We start from the raw sequence: 20368 nt of genomic DNA on the forward strand, positions 1-20368 counted from the left end.
TACCATGCATTATATACAGATACATCAATATTAATTTTATACTGTACTCTATACAGAGCTGACTCCAGTATTTATTCCTGGCTGTGTGGCATAGTCAAATGTTATATAATCCCTTATATAACATTTTAATATAATTAATAAAAGTTAATTTTTAGGAATTTATTACAAATTACTTGATTAGTGCACCTTTATACTACCCCTCTTTCATCTTTTGTTGCATCCATAATCAATGGTAGTAGGTAGCACACCTCCTTGATACATGAAGTATTAAGATAGAATATCTATCCATTTTGTATTTTCAAGGTGGTTATCGAGTGGAGTCTGTGCGGTGTTATAAAAATCTTTTTCACTGTGTGGCATAGTCAGTAAACTCAGTTTGTGCACTGCTCCCAGCAAGACTCCATCACAAGCGCCAGATGGTGCGCCATATCCAGATATCACTGTTAAAACCTCAGTCAGATCATACCAACTATTCCAGGCTGTGCACAAGATTAAACTATATCTTCCACCTTTAGCTGAGTACTGCACTTGCTAAGACTCACTAACCTGCCTCCTGTTGTTCCTGTGCCTGCTGCATTTATTAGTATGAGCTAGTCTGTGCTACTGTATCTGCTTTATGTCTCTATCAGTTCTACAGGTATGAGTCTTTTCATAAGTTATATGAGATTTATTTTGGCTGGGTCAACCTTTCTTGCCCAGTGACATGAAACAGCTGCTTGTGCTGCGAATTGAGTTATGAAGTGGTTAGCCAACATTTAATTTTCTCAGTTCTAAAGTAAGTCTCCACCTAAAGTACATCATTGCAACTAACAAACTTGTCTGACAAGTAGGGATGTGCGCCGGACCATTTTTGCCGGATTTGGATTTGGTTCTAATTCGTCGTCCGGCTTTGGATTTGGATTTGGATTTGCCAAACTGCGGTGACTGGCTTTGGATTTGAATTTGGATTTTTTTACAAAAATTTACAAAAAAAAGCTAAAATCACATAAATTGGTCTTTTTTTTTTTCCTAGAGTATTATTAACCTCAATAACATTAATTTCCAGTCAATTTAGACCATATCACAGCTTATAATATTGTTTTCAACATTATTGGCCAAAGGTTGCAGTGAGCTGACTGGTTACTAAGCGACAAAGCAGCGGCACAACGACACAGACACCACAGTATAAAGCACATCTATGACACATTGCCACACAGCAGTGGCAGAAATGAAAAGTAGTGCAGAGTCACAGTACTTGTTTACAAAGTGGGCTACGGCCCTAGGAGTCACAGTGCACAATCTTATTCGCATTACACCGCACATAGGGCCTGATTCACATTACACCATAAAGTAGTGTCTCTTATTTATGTTACGACACACGTAGTGCCCCTTTTACACAATGCCCACAGTAGCGGTGTCCCTTACACAATGTCCCCCAGCAGTGGTGCCCCCTATGCAGTCCCCTTAGTAGTAGGGTCCACTATGCAGTGCCCCCAGTAGAATGCCCCCCAGTAGTATGCCCCCCATTAGCAGGACCCCCCAGTAGTATGCCCCCCATTAGCATGCCACCCAGTAGTATGCCCCCCAGTAGTATGCCCCCCATTAGCATGCCACCCAGTAGTATGCCCCCCCAGTAGTATGGCCCCCCCAGTAGTAGGCTGCCCCAGTAGCAGGCCCCCCCAGTAGTAGGCTGTCCCAGTAGTAGCCCCCCCTGTAGTATGGGCCCCCCCTGTAGTATGCCCCCCCCTGTAGTAGGCTGCCCCAGTAGCAGCCCCCCCAGTAGTATGGCTCCACCCCAGTAGCAGGCCCCTCAGTAGTATGGCCCCCCCAGTAGCAGACCCCCCCCAGTAGTATAGCCCCCCCCAGTAGCAGGCCCCTCTGTAGTATGGCCCCCCCAGTAGTATAGCCCCCCCCAGTAGTGCAGACCCCCCCAGTAGTATGGCCCCCCCGCACCCCCAGTAGCGCCCCCGGCCCTTGCACAAATAAAAAAATTAAAAATAAAAACTTACCTGTATCCCCGCTCCCGCACCATCCGCTCTGTCACAGGCTGAGGAGGGAGCCGGAAGACGGAGCTCATGTGTGAGCTCCAGCCGGCTCCCTCCGTGCAGCAGCCAATGAGAGTCTGTGTGACTCTCATTGGCTGCTGTAACAAACACACAGCTGCCGCTGGCGGCTGTGTGTCTGTGTCTGTGTAGGGCAGAGCGCTATCACTGCGCTCTGCCCTACACGCGAGGAGACCTGATGTCGGATTCTCTAGTGAGAATCCGACATCAGGCGGCCGCCGTTCGGCCCCGAACGGGGATCCGAGTCAGGCGGTGAACACCCGAACAGGGTTCGGGTGGACTCGGATCCCCAATGTTCGGAGCGGTTCGGATTCCACAGAATCCGAACCGCTCATCTCTACTAAGAAGTGACACCATTTCTTGTTCTCAGACTACTAACTGGAGCTTCGTTCTAGCCTGTAAGTCTATTTTGAAGATGTAGCGAGAACCCTACCATCTATTCCATACCACAAATAGATACTTCACGAGAAGTACTGGTCATGCTGCCATTTATGGTCATATGCAGTTTCCAATTTCTTATTATGAAAGACATATAAACTTTTAGGTTGTTTAATAATTAAATAAAAAGAGCTGGCACCATTTGACCACTTGGAAGAACAGATGTTAACAAACCATGTAAAGAACCTGAGAATGTTATTTTGCCAGGGTTGAAATTTAGATGTTTTCCACTGTGTTGAACATCCAAAACTATCCAACATAATCATAGGTTAGGAAAGGGAGGATTTAAAAAGTAACCCAAAGTTGTAATATCCACACAAGTAGTATATATATATATATAATCTTCTCCTCCCACTTACTGGAATCATTGCACTGTGCATTCCAAATAACTGTACATTACAGCAATGTCCCCAAAGTGAGAATAACTTCTTCCATCAAAGACCAGAGCAAAATAAGTTTATTGTCTCAGCAGGAAATAGTGCGAATGAAGAAAACAAGGACTCAAATATCTCTGAAGTAAGATGAAGGTTTCCCTTGTGTAAGATAAGATAAATATTTCATGTTCCTGGTGAGGAGAGATGCAGTTAAAAGAGCAGCAACTAGGATTGGCTTTGTTCAGAAACACAGTTACATTGGCAATTGTTGGTACTTGTTGTAAACTAATGTTGTGATTTTACTAATAAAAGTATTCAGATTCAGCAACTTTGGTACCGATGCTAACTTTGAATGCAATTAATATCCATGTGCAAAAATGTGTTCAATAACTAATTTCCATTGCATGCATATGTACATACATGGATGGTGTAATGGTTAGCATTACTGCCTCAAAGCACTGAAATCTTGGGTTTGATCGCCACCATGACCCTGTGTGGAGTTTGTATATTCTCTCTGTGCTTGCAAAAAAAAAATAACCTAATTATCTAGCCATCATAATTTGTCCCTTATCAAAGTCGCTCAGAACTTTATACTTGCCCATATTTCCGGCTTCCAACAGATCAACTTTAGATCTGATTACTAATTACCTGGGCTCTGGTTTTTTGGAGGGGCCCGGGTCAGCTGCTGAGGGGGAAAATAGTTCCCTTTGCAGCGTGCTGTGCCATAGTAATTTTTTTTTTTATTTTAGTGGGGGCCACTCCATCCTAATTTGGCCATGCCCCCTAAGTACCCTGGCACCATTTAGCTCTCTACTGCCATTATTCCACCCCATGACAGGTGCCCTTATAATTACACCAATGCTATTCACCAGTGTCAGTGGTTTTTATTTTATGGCTGATCAGTGAATCCGGAAAATATTCACAGCGCTTCACTTTTTCCACTTTTTGTTATGTTACAGTCTTATTCCAAAACGCAAGCGCGTCGATGGTGCCCAAGTGCGCATGACGGAGGGAGCTCCGTCGTGCGCATGCGCGAGACCCGGCGAGTGACGGGGAAGCCGTCGCTCCAGGTCTCGCCCCAAAGGGGGCATGCTGTCGATGGTGAGTGACAGCATGCCCCCTTTGGTGGGCGTGGCTGCCCAGACGGAGGCGTTCCCATGGGAACGCCTACCGTCTGGGTCCGGCCCCACTTACATCACTAGTGATGTCAGTGGGAGTGATTTTGGCTCTGATAGACCCAAAATCACTCCAGGGCTTGCGGCAACGAGACCCTACCGCAAGGGTCTCGTCGCAAGCCCGATGGTCGCGATGGTCTTGACCATCATCATGGACGCTCGCATAAGCTGTGGGTGGTAACCCACAGCTATGCGAGCGTCCAGGAGGACGCACGCATAAAAAAACAAAACGCCCTGATTCAGAGCGGGCGCTCGTTCAGAGCGTCCGGCTCTGAATCAGGCCCTCTGTTCCTAGATTTCCCTCTTAATATATAATTGCCGTCACCTGTGTTGATCTACTTAATTAACGATAAAGGTTTTTTTATCACAGGTGACAGCAGTCATACCTTTAGGGCCGTATTCAATTTGGCTGCGAAAAGTCGGAATCAGCGATAATTTACGTCATTTTCGCATGTTTCACTTATCCCCGTATTCAATTACAAAGACTTTTCGCTGTTGCGAAAAGTCTTTGTAAAAAAACGGGGATAACTTTTCACCATGTTTTAGATGGCGAAAAAAAGTGCAGATTTTGGGTTTAGGGGTGCAGGCTTAAAAAAAATAGCCTGCTCCCCTGGGAATGACCAATAAAAAAGATCTGTGTAAAAAAAAAAAAAAAAAATCGGAAGATTATTTCACAAAAATTCCAGTTTTTTGGCTATACTTACCTTTCCGCTGGCTCCCGTTTTAGTTGATTTCTAATAGAATACGGGGGATAAAACGGGCACGCGCCCGATACTTTATCCCCGGAAAACCTTCGATGTGGAGCGAAAAGTCCAGCACGGACTTTTCGCTCCAAATTGAATACCCCCGTAAGAGGGATGTCCATGAACATAGCATTTTGGGGTCTATTCATGAAGCAAAGAAGAGCGGTGTTTAGCTGAAATCAGTGCTCTTCTCTGCTTCGTGCTATTCATGGAGCAATTTTACCGTGGAGAAGTATATTAGTTCTCCAGCGGCACCCCCACTCCATGCCTGTATCACATCACCATACTTTTGTATGGTGAGTGCGATACAGATTCGCCATCTGAGGATGGCGTTATCTGTACCGCAAGCCGAAAAGAGCAGTGAAGTATGCTACTTCTCTGCTGTCTGCGCGGCACATGGAGCTGGCTCCGCCCCATTTTCCCAGCATCCATTGCAGCAGGTCTGACCTGACCTGCTGCTCTTAGACACCAGCGCATGTGCAGTGAGATTACAGGCATATCAGGCTCCAGATAACTCTGTATTATTACTGCGTCCAGGGATCGTGGAGGGGCCGGACACCGCCCGAAGACACCGGAGAGGTAAGTGTGCATGAATGGCTACTAAGCTTTGCTATATATCGCATTAATGTGATGCAATATATAGTGAAATATTTTTAGTAACCACTTCATGTTGTACATGAATAGACCCCTATGTCCCTCCTGTAATGGGTCCTGTTGGGAGGTATAAAACGTTGTTTAAAAGAAATATACAAACATCTGGATGAATTCATTTATTTTTCCTCATGTAGCAAAGTCTCTTACCCACCCCAAGACAGAGTAAGAGATGTTGGTTGACTGGGCAGTAGGCATCATTCAGCTAGCAGGCCCTCCAACATGACCCCTTCCATAGGGTACAAAATGCTCTGCTCCTGGATTTCCCTCTCAATTTGTGATTGCAGTCACCTGTGTTGAAACACCTTTCTCATTAGTTACCTAGTTCAACACAGATGATTGCAGTCATACAGCACTGTAGGTATTAAGTTCAGGAGCAGAACATTTTGTACCTGATAGAAGGGGTCGTGTTGGAGGGTCTGCATCAGCTGCAAGTATACCAGGGCAGGTTACACATTGTCTTTCATTGCCCAGCTGTACAACGATAAAGCTACATACCCGCCGGGCACACACATGGGAGACGGACAGCAGTGATATAATATATACACTGTGTGTGTCACTGGACTCCACGTGGCGCCCACAGCTTGCCTCAACGTCAGACAGTAGGCGTGGCTCAGGCCGGCAGTGTCCACTTGGCGTCACTCGCCTTTAATCATTATGCAGCCCAGACCGTGCCCATTTCAAAGGGCTGGCTGCTATTGGCCGGCGGAGCGGAGTTTATCTGCTACGTGAAATTACCCATTGACAGAAGCGCTGGGATAAGCCACGCCCATGCCTTGTGCAGCCAATGAGGTGAGAGCCGGGAAGGTGTGTAAGGGGATATGTGAGCTCTGCGCCGCCCGGTCTGTTCTCGTTCTTTTTGACATCAGCCTCGAGCAGCAGCAGCAGCAGCACACGGCGGCCGGAGGACACCAACTGCAGCGGCAGCATGTCATTCAGCACAGAGCAGCGGGCCAAGACCAACAGCCTGGAGTACCGGCTCTTCTACAGTGAGTGCAGCAGTGGCCGTGGTATAGTGCCCCCTTGGAGGCTTCTATATGAAAGGCCTAAATGAAACATGGGGACTGTGTGTAAGGCTGTCATTCAAAGGGGTGGAATAGTATTGTAGGGCTCCCAATAAGCAGAGTGTGTGTGTATATATTATCCTACCCTCCAACATGACCCGTTCCATTTAGGTACAAAATGCTCTGCTCCAGGACTTCCCACCTAATGTATGATTGCAGTCACATGTGTTGAACTAGGTAATTGATGAGACAGGTGTTTCATCACAGGTGTCTGTAATCATAAATTTAAGAGGGAATCCAGGAGCAGAGCATTTTGTACCTAATGGAATGGGTCATGTTGGAGGGTCTGCATATTATGTTTGTAGGCTCTCAGCAGATTGTACTAGACTGCTGCTGGGGTTCTGAAAGGGTCTCCCAACTCATGCTGGATGCTTATGGGGTTCTGACACAGCTAACCCACAATGCTACAAGGTTCTTGAATGAGCTAACCATATAACGCAGTATAGAACACTAGGGTCATGTATTGGGAAAGTGGGCTATTATGAAGGCAAAGCGATAGGAGCCTCTGGACCTTTTCTGCTTAATAAATGGGCCCAGGTAGTCACTGTAGGTGTACATATATGGAATGTATTAAATGGAAATCCTGATAGATCTACAGTAATTGTCTATTGGTGCCAACATAATGGTATCTCTAAATATGAAGGAATTTTTCTGCACACAGTTACAAGAGACTTGTATTAAATCAAGTGTTATAAGAAGCTTTCTTTTTTTATTTTGATCTCGCAGCCTGTGTGATGCACTATTTATATTACACATGTTAATAATACTAGGTGTTGATGGGATCTATAGTGTCTTAAACAAAATATTCAAGATGTATTTGTTTTCGGTTTATCTTGTGTGTCTTATTTTCAATATGGTTGTCAGGATATGTACTGGGTGGCCTAGTGATGTGCCCCACTCTCAAACTTTGCCATAATGTATCTCTTGGGATCCCAAACTTAGTACTCATGCTACGACCAGCTCTTATGCCGTAGGTTAATTAGGGAAAACAAAAGTTGCAAATGTCAATGGACGAGTTAAGCTGGCCACACATCTAAAGATTTATCTGTCCAACTAATTGATTGGTTACTGAAACTAGTGCACAGGTACCTGTTACTTTACAGTCCGTCCTGTTATAGCTAGCTTCTACTAATGCAAATTGTTAGGTTTTCGGAGATGTCTCCAAAGGTGTCCTAACCTCTGAATGAAAAAAAATATTCGTAATGATAATAGTACTATATTTATGGTCCAGTGGTGTACAGGCAATACACAAAGTAACAGTGAAACATGACCTATCATAAGTATAGTAAATAGATATAAGTTGGTTTATCTTGGGGACAACACGGAGCAACAACTGTCAAACTAGGTAGGTCATTGACAATGGGTGAGGGTTAACTCTGTATATTTATGGGCAAGTGAAGGTGAGTCTCAGGGAGGCACAGGGTGTTCAGCACTCCTGTATCCAACAGAAGGCGAGCACACAACTGGAGGTTCTGAAAGGGACTAGGTGGCAAGCACTGAAAGAAAGGATAGTGTTGGTTAAGAACATGAGTAACAAGGCCCTACCTCTGAGCACTTGCATACTAAGAGTAGGGGCCAAATGTAAGCGATAGGAGAGCCGTTGTAATTTCTGCCCAGGTTGGTTTTGCTTCTAACCGAATTGCCCCTTTAAATCTAGGTACTATCTCACCGGACTCGTGCTGGCTCCTGCAAATTGCAGGCTATTACATCTCGCCCGAGTAGTGGATAGTTGGAAGTACAGAAAGAAAGGGTTCTATGCAGGAGTGCTGATTGGATGAACTGTTTTTTATGCTACACCTTGGGAAGGCAAACTTTTTTTTTTTTTTTTTTTTTGGATTCCCTGAAAAGGTTTCCTAAAATGATTTGCAAAAACTTGGCTGTCCTAGTGTGGTATGGAGTCTTGGATATGTTCTGCTCAGCGCTCCTGTGCCATACTTTTTTAAACTTTTAATTCTGTATAAACAGTTTCTTTGACAAGCATTGGCTCTTCTCTGCAAACCCCAGCGATGTGTTGATTCTCCACCATTCATGTGTAACGCTGACCTGCTGTAAAGTGGTACTATATGATAACAAGTGGAAATAGTCATCGATTGACTTATGTTTGCAAAACAAAAACAAAACTTCATACAGTCAATGTTAAATGGTTTAACAATGACAATATAAAGTTGTTTTTTTTCACTGTCAATTAAGCTCTTTGGTTATTGTTTTAAAAACCCTAACCATAGAGCCTAACTGACTCTTAAACAAGAACTAAATGTCAGTGTAGCTGTATGGTTAGGCCTGTTTCACACCTGCCGGTTTTGGCCGGCAAAAAAAGAGACGCTGCCCGTTTTTTTCAGGCACTCAGTGCCTTTTACAAGCAGCGGCTTTAGTGTGTGTGTGTGTTATTTTTTTATCTATCGGGCATGCACAGCAGCAGCTGCTGCACAAGCCGGCCGGTGTCTGTGTATGTGTGTAAGGAAACATGGTTTCCTATACACCACTGGCTTGCAGGGACGGCACGGGAACGGCAGCCGTCCTTCTCGGTGGATATTTCTTGCTGTAACACGGCAACTGGGCTGTGTGAAAGGACCCACCCACTTCCCTGCATGACTATCCTTCACACCTGGCAAAAATACGGCTGTTTTTTTGCCGGCGGCTCAAAGCTGGCAGGTGTGAAACAGGCCTTAGGGTTTTAAAAACCCGAACCATAGAGGAACTTAATTGACTGTATCCTTAATAATCTACTTTCAAAATATTGTATTTACACATTAACATTAAATGGATGTGCCTATGCCTGGAGGACAGCACTACCTTGGCCCCCTTTGTTTCGCTTTCGATTTGTGTTACTTTGTTGGTGGACATATTTTAGCAAGACCATACTGACTGCAGTTTAGGAGTAATTTAGCGTTCCCGCTAAGCTGTTTTAGTGGGGTGCTGCACCCTACCCTCCTTCTGGAGCGCCCTGCCATCCTTCTGGAGGGCAAATAACTCCCTGCCCCCAGCACGCAGCGCCCCGCTAAGACAGCCTGCGGGTGCCGTCTTCACCCAAGGGTCACAGTGTCCCGCTGGTGGAGAAATGTGTGGTGACCCGGTCACCGCCAGTGAATAGACACTGGGCGCATGCGCCCGGCATCTATTCTACCTGTTGGCAGGGCTTGGTTGCTGCCGGTGTGCCCGTAAGTGCTGGGCATGCCACCAAGAGTGACAAAAAGGGGATGCGTCTTATAGACATGGCCCTTTTTTGGGTGCGCGCGTGGAAGTGCCCTCTCTAACTCCGGCGCTCTGCCTGCCCCTGGAGCTAGAGTGAACACTAGTACTAACTGTATAGTAGTTTACTGTGCCATTCAAAGTCATATAGTAATTGGAATGCATTACAGATGTGTCCACATCTTAAACATGCGTGCACATAAAAATATACTTAGAAATAAAAAGAAATAATTTCTACCTGTGCAGCATAGGAATAGGGAGGATGGAATATGGAGAAATAGAAACCTTCTATGACAAGACTGTGTGTGATTTCAGGAATTTATGTACTAAATTCCACACAAATTTTCAATATAGACATAATCTTACTAAATCTGAGGTTCACACATTAAAAAAATTACAAAAAGGTGGTTCTATTATTGTCAAGCCAGCTGACAAGGGGGGGCCGGTAGTTGTGCAGAACACCGTGGACTGTCAGTGAGGCTCTTAGACAGCTAACTGACAAAAGATTCTATAGAATAATAGAAAGAGCTCCCTCTTCAGTATATCAAAATGAACTTTTTCAGATTCTGCTGATCAATAGAGAACAGGAGATTATATCCAAAGATGAATTCAATTTACTTTTTTGCACACACCCTAGAACACCCACATATTATCACCTTCCAAAAACTCATAAGTCACTGCATGATCCACCGGGGCGACCTATTATATCTGGTTTGGGGTCACTCACTACCAATCTCTCATATTACGTTGCTCAATTTTTACAAGTACGAACTGTGGCTCTGAGGTCGCATCTGCGAGATACTACACATTTCCTCGAGCTTATTTCTGAAATCCAATGGGAATCTAATTTTCTATTTTTGACATGTGACGTATCATCATTGTATACCAACATCCCACATGATTTGGGTTTGATAGCAGTAGAGAAGAGTCTCATCGAAGATATGGGGATCTCAGAGTCACAGTGAAAATTTATTTTGACTTCAATTCATCCTCACTCACAATTTTTTCTTATTTGACAACACATTTTATTTACAGGTTCTTGGGACAGCGAAGAGGACCAGGTTCGCACCGAGTTACGCCAACATCTACATGGGCGCTTTTGAGTAACGCCATGTGTGGGATGGCGGTTTAGATGTGAACCTGGTCCTCTACGCTAGATATATAGATTTATTTTGTTTGGAGAGGGGATCACCAGTCGGCTATTGGATTTGTAGAGCACTTAAATATTAACTTTCAATCTCGCGCACTATTCACCCTAATTGTATTCATTTTTTGGATATCACACTAGAAATCTTAGATGACAAAAGTTACTTCTACTTACCATAAGGATGTAGATTGTAATAATTATCTTGAGTACAGTAGCAACCATCAAAGAGCCTGGTTGGATAATATCACAAAAGGACCGTTAAGAAGATTGAAACTAAATTGTACCACTGAATTTAAATTTAGAGAACAAGCTACTGTCCTAATCTTTTAGAGAAAAATCATATCCTGCAGATTTGCTGGAAATGGCTCTTAGAGGTTGCTGCTATGGATAGATCTTCACTCCTTGTGGTAAATAAGAAGGGAAAATAAAAAAAGAACAATCCCCAAGCTGACATAATAGACAAATCCATTGTCTTTGTATCTAACCAAAAGAGTGCCTCTTACCAAATTAAAGCTATTCTTAGGAGAAATTTTCATCTTTTACAACTAGACCCAATTCTAAAGCAGGAATTGAGTAATCCACCTACTGTGATTTTTTAAGAAGGTGGATAATTTACAAGTCAAACTAGCCCCTAGCAATTTTAAAAAACAAACCAAGGTGGCATCTAATCATATATCACCAATATTACCTTGGGCTCCAAAACTGGTGGGATGCTTCAAGTGTAATCATAAAAGGTGCATAACATGTACGTTTATAACTAATAGGGCCAATTCATTTCTTTGTGAAGTCACGGGTGAAATACACCAAATTAAGACTTTCATAAATTGCGAAACAGAATGTGATTTATTTACTCACATGCCCTTGTAAAAAACAATACATTGGGCGGACTACTAGGAAACTTAAAATGAGGTATCTTGAACTCTGTAGAAACATAAAAAGAAGATTCCAACATCATAGTTTATCACGTCACTTCTCGGAAGTACATGATGCTGCTCCAGAATTTCTAAAAGCTACGATAATAGAGAACATTGAATCTACACAGAGGGAAGGAGATGGATATAGTAGATTATGTGCAAGAGAAGCATACTGGATTCACGTTATGAATACACGTTTTTTTGGGGGGGGTTTTCCCCTGAAGGGCATAATGAGACCATAGAATTGGATTTTTAAATCTCCCACAGAATGTTTTGGGTATTGCAGCAGTTTGTCTATATCCATTTTTATGCTTTTTATTTTCGGTGTTTGGGATATATAATCAGATTATTGAGATGTAGCTCTGTATGTTCCCTGCCATACATAGTTATTTCCCCGGTATCATATCAGCACAATTCTTTTTTGCTGAATCATTTGCTTTTGTACACATATTAACTTGTTAACATCAATATTAGTTATCTCTCTAATGGTGTATTTTCACACCCTAGGTGTGTAGAAGCAAACGGTTCAACATAATGAAATTATGATAAATCTAATGTTTTTCTCAGACACAGTTGATTTATGTTTCTGATTCCATTATTTGTATTTGCATTCCTACCAGTGTCACGTGTAAAAAAACAAACATATCCCTGTTAGAGACAAATCCTGTGTGTGTGTATGTATGTGTGTGTATATATATTCGTCTGTAATATGTATGTTCAAGATGTATAATTAATTTTATTTTTCTTTAATGTTTTTATATTTAATTTATTTAACCTCTCATTTTTTTTATTAAATGCTTTGCCTAATATCATAGCATGTTAAGAGACTCGAGTGATACAGGTGTGCACTAATTAAGATGAAAGGGTGTGATTATAGGCTATATATCTATCTATCTATCTCTCTCTCTGATCTAACACTGCAAAGCACTTATACCCTCCTTCTGATGAAACCGGGAGGTAAGTCCCGGAGAAACGCGTTAAGGACAGGGGATATCCCTAATCTCGCTGCTACACTTAAGACACTCTGCCTACGACCTACCATCTCTTTCCGCCTAACACCGGCACCTTGGCGCTTATTCAGCTGTGACATCCAGCGGCCGCATACGGAGATACCCAGGCGGCCAGCTCCCGTCCATCCATTTAGCCCTGTTTGGCTGTTTTATATATTGGAGCCTTACCTTGGAGTTAGTCCGGCTGTCAGCTCACACAAAGGGAGACTGCGGATCTAGCGGACACTGTCTAAGGTCCTGGCAGCTACCCACAGTATTGCCACTGTCTTCACAGGAGAAGCCACGAAGACATCCACTAAGACAATACTTCTGGTTGAAGTGAGCCGTATGGACCCAAGGGGAAATTATATCACAGCACCCCATACACGCACTCCATATTCCATCCTCCCTATTCCTGAGCTGCACAGGTAGAAATTATTGGGAAAACTCTCCCTTTTGCTATGTGGAAAAGACATTGCAGAGCCTCTATATTTGGGTGAGACATAATTATTCCTCTATTATTCCCAACTCTGGACTGACCTGTGTCAGGGATAATACATTGAAGGAACCTCCCCATTTTCTTATTCATAGCAGCTTGGTTAATTACGCCAGATATTGATCAGGTCTATTTCTTTTTATGTATATTTTTATGTTCACACATGTTTAATTGTTTAATTAAATTTATTGTCTACCAGCGCTACCAGTTGCAGATCCCACTTAGTGTGGCAGCCTAGTAGTACAACTAATTCTCACACAGACTATACTGCGCACCTGATTTTCAGTTCTCATACGTGTCCACATCTTACCTTCGTGCGCTACAAGTCACGTTAAACATATCTCGTAAGTGCCATGTGGTTCAGTAGTGCATAGTGTCTTTTCGTGCAACTTTTTAATTTTAAATGCGTCTTATTTGCTAACTGATGCAAATAGTACACACAGGCAGTTTCTGCTGCTTAAAATGATATGCGGCATGCCTATACTCTGTGCGGCTGTATCTGCATGTGAAATACTATGTTATACCCCTTTTCTACCAAAATTCCGGGTCTGACCCAGATTTTGGAACAGGGTTCCTATCCGGATCAGACCCGGAATTTAGCCGGCGCCGACTCTGGATATATTCCCGAGTCGGCGCCGCTCAGAACGCAGTTTGGTCTGCATAGACCCGGATTTTCCGGCGTGAAAGTGGACGTTTGGAGATGACGTCATCTCCAAGCGCCACTGAAGCCGGACCAATCGGCCGGCTTGCGGCGCACTGCAGGTCATCAAGACACGGAGTGCGCCGTACACACAGCAGGGTTTCACGGGTTACTCCCGTGTTAAACCCTGCTATTTATCTGGGTTGAATTGCCGGGGCACTCGACCTGGCGATCCAACCCTCACCCCTTTTACACAAAGGAGCTGCTCGGGATAACCTGGGTTTTAGCTCTGGTGTAAAAGGGGTATTAGTGTCATCAGCTATGACACTGTAATGTAGCATTTTGCATGCAGATACACCCGCAGTTGCACAGAGAATATAGGCATGCCGCATATCATTTTAATCCGCAGAAGCTGCCTGCGCATCCTTATTGCATAGCTTTGCGTATAAGACACATTTTAAGTAACAAAATAAAAGTAAAATGAAAAGACACTCTGCACTACGGAGTGATGCCATGGCACGTCTAGAAGGGCTTTTTAACTCGCAAGGAAGTAAGATGTATGTGGACAAATCTGTAGTAGTCTGGGCAGGCAGAATGTTGGTGATGTAGATGTGTTTATGCTAGCTGGAGAATAACCAGCAAAGACATTGCCACCATCCAGTGGCGGAACTAGAGAGTGGTGGGCCCAGGTGCAAGATTATGCATTGGCCCCCCCCCGCCCATTCCTACCACACCCCAACATTTTTTTACCACCCCTCCCTCCCCCCCCCCCCCCCCCCAGTAATTAAATCCAGTGTCTGTCCTGCTGCCCAGCCTTGTTTTTTCACCACCGCTCACTGCCCTCCCAGCCATTAAATCCAGTCTGTCCATCCCCAGTGTGTCAACCTCATTCCTCCCCAGCCCCAGAGTGTGTCTCAGCCTTGCTCCCCCCAGCCCCAGCATGTCAGCCTCTTGCTCCCCCCAGCCCCAGAGTGTGTCTCAGCCTTGCTCCTCCCAGCCCCAGTGTGTCAGCCTCTTTCCCCCCCCAGCCCCAGCATGTCAGCCTCTTCCCCCCCCCCCAGCCCCAGCATATCATCTTCTTTGCCCCCCAGCCCCAGTATGTCTCTCAGCCTTTGTCCCCCCCCATCCCCCACTGCAGCTGCTTACTTACCTTGTTTCCATGGCGGCTTCTTCCTCGCTGCTCCTGTCGATCCTCTCCCTTCAGCAACCCAGCCCCTAGTTATGACACTGCGCACGTGACATCATGACGTCACACGCGCGTGTCATAACAAGGGGCCAGGCGGCGTCGAGTATCTGTCATGTTTGAGCCGGACCGACCGAAGCGGGCCACTTCGGCTTCAACCATTTACCTAATGGGGATCAGGTCGGCGGGCAGCGGTGCTGTTGGATGCAGGTGGCCACGGGCCCCTGCACCACAGCGGGCCCGGTGCAAGGCACCGGCTGCACCGCTGCTAGTTCCGCCCCTGCCACCATCTGTAGAACATCTTTGCACCAATAAATAAAGCCTTTGCATAACTATCCAATTGACAATGTAATCAGTTTGTCATACACTCCCTGATTATTTGCTGGTGATCAACATGTGATTTGTAATATGCAATAGGCAGAATGTAAGCTCTCACGAGCAGGGACCTCTTCCCTCATGTGCTTCTCTTTACATTTTCTTCTACTTTTTACTCCCCATAAGGGCACCTAACACGTGACTGCCAACTCCCGGCTGCTTATTGTGAGTGCTTTAATCTCTATTGCAGCAATGTATATAAATCGTGCCCTTGTCCTGCACTGTAATGTACTGTAAGTTACTTGTTTCTTGTTCACTTATTAGTTCTATGTACTATGTAAGGGGCTTCGAAACACTTGTGGCCCCATATAAATAAAGGAGGATTATTATAATAATAATAATAATAAGCAGATACACATTGCACTTCCTGGAGCAGACGAACACCTTTTCCTTTTTAGGTGTGGTGCAAGTGAGCAAGAAACAAGAAAATCAGTGGTGTAATATGAACTATTTACAGGTTATAGGAAAACAGGTTCTGCATGCAAAGCGATCGCAATATATATATATTTTTTTTTTGTATGGCCTATACCAGTGATTTTCAACCTTTTTCGACTTGCTGCACATTGAACAAGATGCTAAAATTGGCAAGGAACACCTTTTTTTTTTTTTTTTTTCTTTTTTTTTTTTTTTTTTTTTTTTTATTAAAGAGATTTTAGCTTTGTGGTGCCCCTTGGTTGACATTATGCCACTATGTAGTACCCCTTGGATCACCAGGTCCACTGTCCTCCGTCAGGCTCAGACTTCTTTGGCAGACTCCCGCTGTAGCTCCTTCGCACTGTCACACCACCATGCACGCTCACGCTGTGTGAATGGTGTGCACATCTGCACAGGCTGTTTCTATGCTGGGGCTGGGCCAGTATCTTTTCTGTACTGCCTAGCCCAGGCAGGCCAGTGTGTGACTGGTCTGGCTGTGTCGTGGCACTCTTGTGCACTAGTTGTGGCACACCTGTTTAAAATCACTGGCCTGTTTAATCTGCACAGTATTCCGGGGAGGGTTGGAGAGATTTTGGACAACAGATGGTCCAACTTGGAATGAGGAGGTATGACCTTTAGTGATTATTTCCTGAAGGTTTTTTTTTTTTTTTTTTTAGGAACCTTACACCCTTCTCTCAGTACCAATTGTAGTTGTCACTCCTCATTCATCGGCATAGACCACACACAATGTAGTGTAAAACAATACCCTTCCCGGCGCTGATTGTTAGATATTACATAATTATATAATTGCTACCTGCTACAAGTAACTTAGATAGATAGATAGATATATCTATTACACCAAGGGGAAAGATAACAGCTACTAAGTAATTACTGCGCTGGTATTCAATTTCCTTTTTCATTCATACTTGTATGTAATTAAGGTTTGCTCTCTATTTAATGTACAGGAAGCTTGTTCAATTTTACCAATAATAGTTGTATTCAAAACGTCAACATATGTTAAAAGAAAAATCTACACATCTATAGTAGCAATCTTCATATGACACCAATATTAGCAGTTAATCTATTCTCATATATACCATTGGTGTTTAAATATATAAGTTGGCATACACATACATACTCCAAAAACGCTTCACATAAAAAAAAATCAAAGTTTAAATCCCTTTTTGATATTTTAAGTGATTGAAAATACAGTTTCCTTAACAAGATACTGTGTTATTTGTGAATAAGTCTTGAAAAAGTCCTAGCATTCCATGGGACGAAACGCATTGACCCTTTCATTATCCCCTTGATACTCTGCTTTGGAGACTGCTCGGAAAAGCACTTGTGAGCAGCTGGACGTGAACAAGCAGCAGCCGCACCGATTCAATTATGCAGTAGCTGGGACACAGCCGCGACATCTGCACAGTGCCGCTAGCATCTAACTACCTCCAGCCATTGCCACCAGAAGGACATAGAGTGCTCAGTCCTTGGAAGTTCAACAGCGTGGCCATGCGGTGTTATGGACTAAGGGTAATTTACTATCTATTGGCTGATATGGGAGTGGGAAATCAACATATAGCAGATCGCTTGGATTACATATGGTAATACTGGGATGCCAGTAGTTACCTAAACCATTATATTTATAGCTGCCAGCTTCTTAGCAGTGTGTATGCTCATGTTATACTAGAACACTGGATTGACATTTTGCTACATGGTTACTAAACTTCAAGACTTGTAACAAATTGACTTGTTTACAAATAACTATCTTATTGAAACTATTTTCAATCACTCAAAATAGCAAAAGGGATTTAATTTTTTTCATGTGAAGTGTTTTTGGAGTATGTACAGTATATGTATGCCAACTTTATACATTTAACCACCAATGGTATATATGAGAATAGTTTTTAACTACTAAAATATATGTGTAGTTGTGTTTGATTGTAACACATGTTGATGTTTGGAATAAAACTATTATTGGTAAAACTGAACAAGCCTGCTGTACATTTATAGAGAGCAAACCTTAATTTATTACATATAAGTATGAATGAAAAAAAAAATTGAAAGCCGTCATAGCCTTTTTCTATATCACATATTTTGGTGGTGGTGCTCTAGCATGTTATCTCTTTAGGATAGTAAGAGGCAGCCTCTGTCTTGTGTGATCAGTATGTAATTGTTGATAAAGCTTTTAAGTTTGGTTATATAGTCATGACCTATATATTTTTCTGTAAACTATTTCCTGAACACTGTGACATAGGGCCTGATTCAGAGGTGGACGCTAATACATGTGCGGCTGCAATTTATTTTGGATTCACTTTGTGTTAATGTGCAATGCTGGTTTCAGCCGTCCCCTTCTGTAACTGCAAGCACCAGAGATTGCAAGCCATGAGCAACCACTTTCACAGGCATATTTATCAATATTCTTTTACGAATATAATGTGAAAACTGTTTTCACACCATTTTCACATTATAAATGTATTAAAGGGCTTATGGTGCAGTTTCCCATACTTGTAAAGGGAAATGCTATCTGTTTCAGATTTACTACATTAAATTGAAATAAATACTCGGAGGGGGTGGTGAGCGCCTCCGTGACTCTGGTCAGCTAATCGCTGGGCACATGCACCGTAGGGGTTTCTCAGACTTTTCGCAAGTCCGTGACCCAATGTCATTACAATAAAATTGAAAGGGGATTTTGTATTCTGACATCTGAGTGATGTTTAACGTAATATTTTGAAGAACAAAACCGATGGTAGAGAAGTTCTCCGCAGGACATTTTTGGAGACATTTAATGTATTTCTGGGAGCACTTATGAATAGCTGTCTCGGACAGGATCTCCACATTAACTTATGGCTTCAGACTATGTAACAGCAATCAGTAGAAATTACATGTTTGTTGTCACAGACTCCTACACATTGTGACCGGAGACTCTAACATACTATAAGTTACAAACATTGTGTCTGCTGATTAAAATGATATGCAGTGTGCCTATATTTTGTGTGCGACTATGGGTGTATCTGCATATGAAATGCTACGTTACTGTGCAACAGCCACGGACAGTGTAACATAGCATTTAGCATGCAGATACACCCGCAGTCACACACCGAATATAGACATGCAGCATATCATTTTAATTGGCAGAAGCTTGTGCATCTTATTTGCATCGCTGGGCAAATAAGATGCATTTGAAGGGAAAGTTGCATGAAAAGACGCTCTGCACTACCAAGTCACACGGCGCTCACTCGTTGTGTAACTTGACTTGTAGCACACGGAAGATGGATGTATGTGGACACATCTGTACTCCATTCCAAACTGAGCAACAAACCACGTTTAATTTTTATATATTAGTAGGGATGAGTATATAAAACTGACTTAGTTTTCTTTACCAATTCATCACTGGATGCTTTTACTCTACGTGATCGGGTCCATGTTTATGTTTTAGGTATTTATATGTTGTAATTTTTATTTTTTTGTTCATTATGGATAGAGATCTCTCTTGGTAGGATAGAGGACATACATATAGTTATTTTAAGGGCATGCTAATCGCAGTTATGGGCAAAAATAGAAAATAAGCTCTATATATACATATAATATACTCACACAAGGTATGGTTATTAAATGAGACTGCACTTGTAAAAAATTAAACCAAACTGCGTGAGTTAAAAGTGAGTGGGGGAACATTGACCTTGTACTATCCCAGAATGGTTTTGCAAGTTTCCCCCCCCCTCGCACATATAGTTTGCTGCCACACAGCATTCAAAGAAGTTTTTTTTTTCATGTGTGTCATAACACATCGCTTTACTTTTGAACTAAGCATTTTTAACATAATCTTTTTGCTTAAATTGTACAAAATGCCCCAGTATGCTAAACGAGGCTTACGGGGCAGATTTTATGTCACGTGCATATTTGTTTGAGTGGCACATTAAATGTAGTGATGGTCGTGAGGTTGTCAGAGATGAATGTCTCTGAAGGCCCTGCACATCAAAAACAAATGAAAACATGCAACAATTGAGAAAATTGTTCAAATAGACAGTCGACTCGGCATCCGAATGATGAATCAACATTGCTAGAAAAATGTCCTAGCAACTTTGAGGGAAAGAATCAGGGTCCAGAGCTGTGAAAAAACTGTTTCATCCTCTCAGGACATGCACCAGCCCATACAGTTTTCTGTGAAGTAGATTTTGTCCAAGAAACAGATTGCAGTGCTAGAACAACCTCCACACTCTCCAGACCTAGCACTGTGACTTTTCTCTTTTTCCCTAAAGTCAAATCAAGGGAACCCGTGTTGCATCCGTCACTGAGACCGCTAACAGATAATGAGCTACAGCACGGCTTTACCAATGGAAAATAAGAATGCAGTGGTGTGTGGATGCACATAGAAGGGGAACAGAGTTAATGTAGTTAATATAATTAAACATAAATTATAGCCTCAGTCTCCTTTTATGTAATGGTCACCCCTCGTACACACATATGGGATGATAATATATTAAATGTTATATAATTTAATGTGCGATTGTATAAATATAATGTATTCCGGTGC

At 42.9% G+C, this 20368-nt stretch overlaps 1 protein-coding gene across 1 annotated transcript in view; it reads left to right on the top strand.

The window, feature by feature from the left end:
* Positions 1 to 6240: 6240 nt before the first annotated feature.
* The window catches only part of PPA1 (inorganic pyrophosphatase 1), a 94004-nt gene continuing 79876 nt past the window's right edge, over positions 6241 to 20368 (top strand). The window contains exon 1 of the mRNA XM_088475722.1: positions 6241 to 6412. Within this exon, the coding sequence (XP_088331848.1) occupies positions 6352 to 6412 (61 nt within the window). The 5' untranslated portion in view covers positions 6241 to 6351. The remainder of the gene's footprint in view (positions 6413 to 20368) is intronic.

This window comes from Taudactylus pleione, unplaced genomic scaffold (genome assembly GCF_031769625.1).
Source record: "Taudactylus pleione unplaced genomic scaffold, aTauple2 ptg000016l, whole genome shotgun sequence".
Lineage (NCBI taxonomy): Eukaryota > Metazoa > Chordata > Amphibia > Anura > Myobatrachidae > Taudactylus > Taudactylus pleione.